The sequence below is a fragment of the Galeopterus variegatus genome, unplaced genomic scaffold (assembly GCF_000696425.1).
Source record: "Galeopterus variegatus unplaced genomic scaffold, G_variegatus-3.0.2 Scaffold1280, whole genome shotgun sequence".
Lineage (NCBI taxonomy): Eukaryota > Metazoa > Chordata > Mammalia > Dermoptera > Cynocephalidae > Galeopterus > Galeopterus variegatus.
Genome location: NW_007727391.1, coordinates 272,530 through 274,472, shown reverse-complemented (window position 1 = coordinate 274,472; position 1,943 = coordinate 272,530). Strand labels below are relative to the sequence as shown.

The window sequence follows — 1,943 nt, the reverse complement described above, 5'->3', positions numbered from 1 at the left end:
CGGAACAGTACGTGGAATATGACCCTTTTATAACGCCAGCCGAGCCATCCAATCCTTGGATCAGTGACGACATCGCTTTATGGGACATAGAGATGAGGTAAAAAAACAATGTTTTAAGTTTGGGAGTGGGAGGGGTATAGAAAAATATTCATGAGATCCTGAGATTACCTTATTCTCTAGCCTAACTCGACTCTTTTTATCACTAGAACAGAAGTCCCTCAAGTAACATCCCAATAAGTTCTGCTAATTCATGATTTCAGTCTCCTTATAGCTTTGATTTGTACATGGATCCTTTGTGGCTTCCCTCTGACCTCTCTCTGACCCTTTGGATGTCATGATAACTGGGACAGTCCCTCACCATTTCTTAGTTCCAATTGCTGGAGAAAAAGAACTTGTTGGCCCAATTTGCTTATTTCATATTAGACAGCAGCAGCAATAATAATAGCTAGCACTTACTCTGTATTGCCATATCACACAGTAAGTGTTTTCCATTGAATCTCCTCAACAGTTAAACGTTCTCACCGTTGAACATATGGGGAAACTGAGGCACAGAGGAGTTAATGAATTTGCCAAGGTCACAGACCTCGTACGTGGCGGAGTTGGGATTGAATCCAGGCAGAGGGCTCCGGAGCTGTGATTTTCATCACTTTGCTCTTCTGGAGTAACTGGCAGCAATAATTCCATCCGGTAGCTCCTTCCCAGTGTGGGAAGCCAGCATGTTTACCTAATAGCTGAGGAACAAAAGCCCAGAGGGACGTGGACCACTTTCAAAATTACAGAAGGAAACACATGGACAAATCTGGCGTGGTGTGCCTTCACACACTCTGCCCCTTGCCTGCACAATTTTTTATTTCATTTTTCATTTCTCTATCACTTTCACATTCTTTTTCACTTTTGCTCTTTTTCTGGCTCCTTTCCCTGAAATGGAAAAACCTTATAAAAAGTAATAAGTGTCAAAGATGCTTATTATAAAAAGTTCAAACTATCAAGAGGTGCATAAAGAAGAAAATTCTCTCTTCCTCTAACCTAATCTCATTTTCCAAAAGAATCTTTGGTTATAGTCTGAGGCAATGGTTCTGAAACTGCACTAGGGCACCCTGGGGCACTGCAGGGGATTCCCAGGGTTACCAAAGGATATTCTAAATTTTTGTGGGTAACACAGTGATGTTTGACATATATCAGATATTGCATACACTACCAGACTAAGATAGTTCAGTTTCAACATTAAAGCGCATTACATTCCTTTCAATGGTGTCACATCTTTGCAGATCTGGGTTTTCAGAGCAGTTGCTATGATAAAAATAAAGTACTGTGCAAAAATCAACATGGGATAGAAAATGAGGGTGGTACGGTCCAATCTGATTCCAAACTTTGAGAAAATGTGCAGTGCCCAACAGGCGCACATTGAGGTTATTTAAGAATGAAATAAAAATACTATTTTTTTCTTTTAATTTATGTGTGCTTCAAACAGCTAAAGTGTTAGGACATAAATACATATTAAGTTGATTGGTCGTAACACTAATAAATGAAACTGTTAGATATTTCTTTTGGCCCAAGTGAAAAACTTGCTGAGACACTAAGGACGCTGTGAACTCAGAAAATTTGGGAACTTCTGATTTAGTGTCTATCCCTTTGGATTTTTATATCCTATTTTTTTGCATAATTGGGTTCACTATACATACACTCTCCAATAATTTTTTAAAATAACAGTATATCTCGGCAACCTTTCCATGTAAACAATAGAGCTACCTTGTCCTTTTTAGTAGCTGCAGTAGTCCCCCCTTATCCACGGTTTCACTGTCCACAGTTTTAGTTAGCTGTGGTCAACCACAGTCCAAAAATATTAAATGGAAAATTCCAGGAATAAACAATTCATAAGTTTTAAATTACATGCCATTCTCAGTATTGGGATAAAAACTTATGCTGTCCTGCTCTGTCCTCCT

At 39.0% G+C, this 1,943-nt stretch overlaps 1 protein-coding gene across 1 annotated transcript in view; it reads left to right on the top strand.

Moving 5' to 3' along the window:
• LOC103593124 (regulator of G-protein signaling 6) overlaps window positions 1-101 on the top strand; it is a 122,557-nt gene extending 122,456 nt beyond the window's left edge. The window contains exon 12 of the mRNA XM_008576053.1: window positions 1-101. Within this exon, the coding sequence (XP_008574275.1) occupies window positions 1-101 (101 nt within the window).
• Window positions 102-1,943: the final 1,842 nt, after the last annotated feature.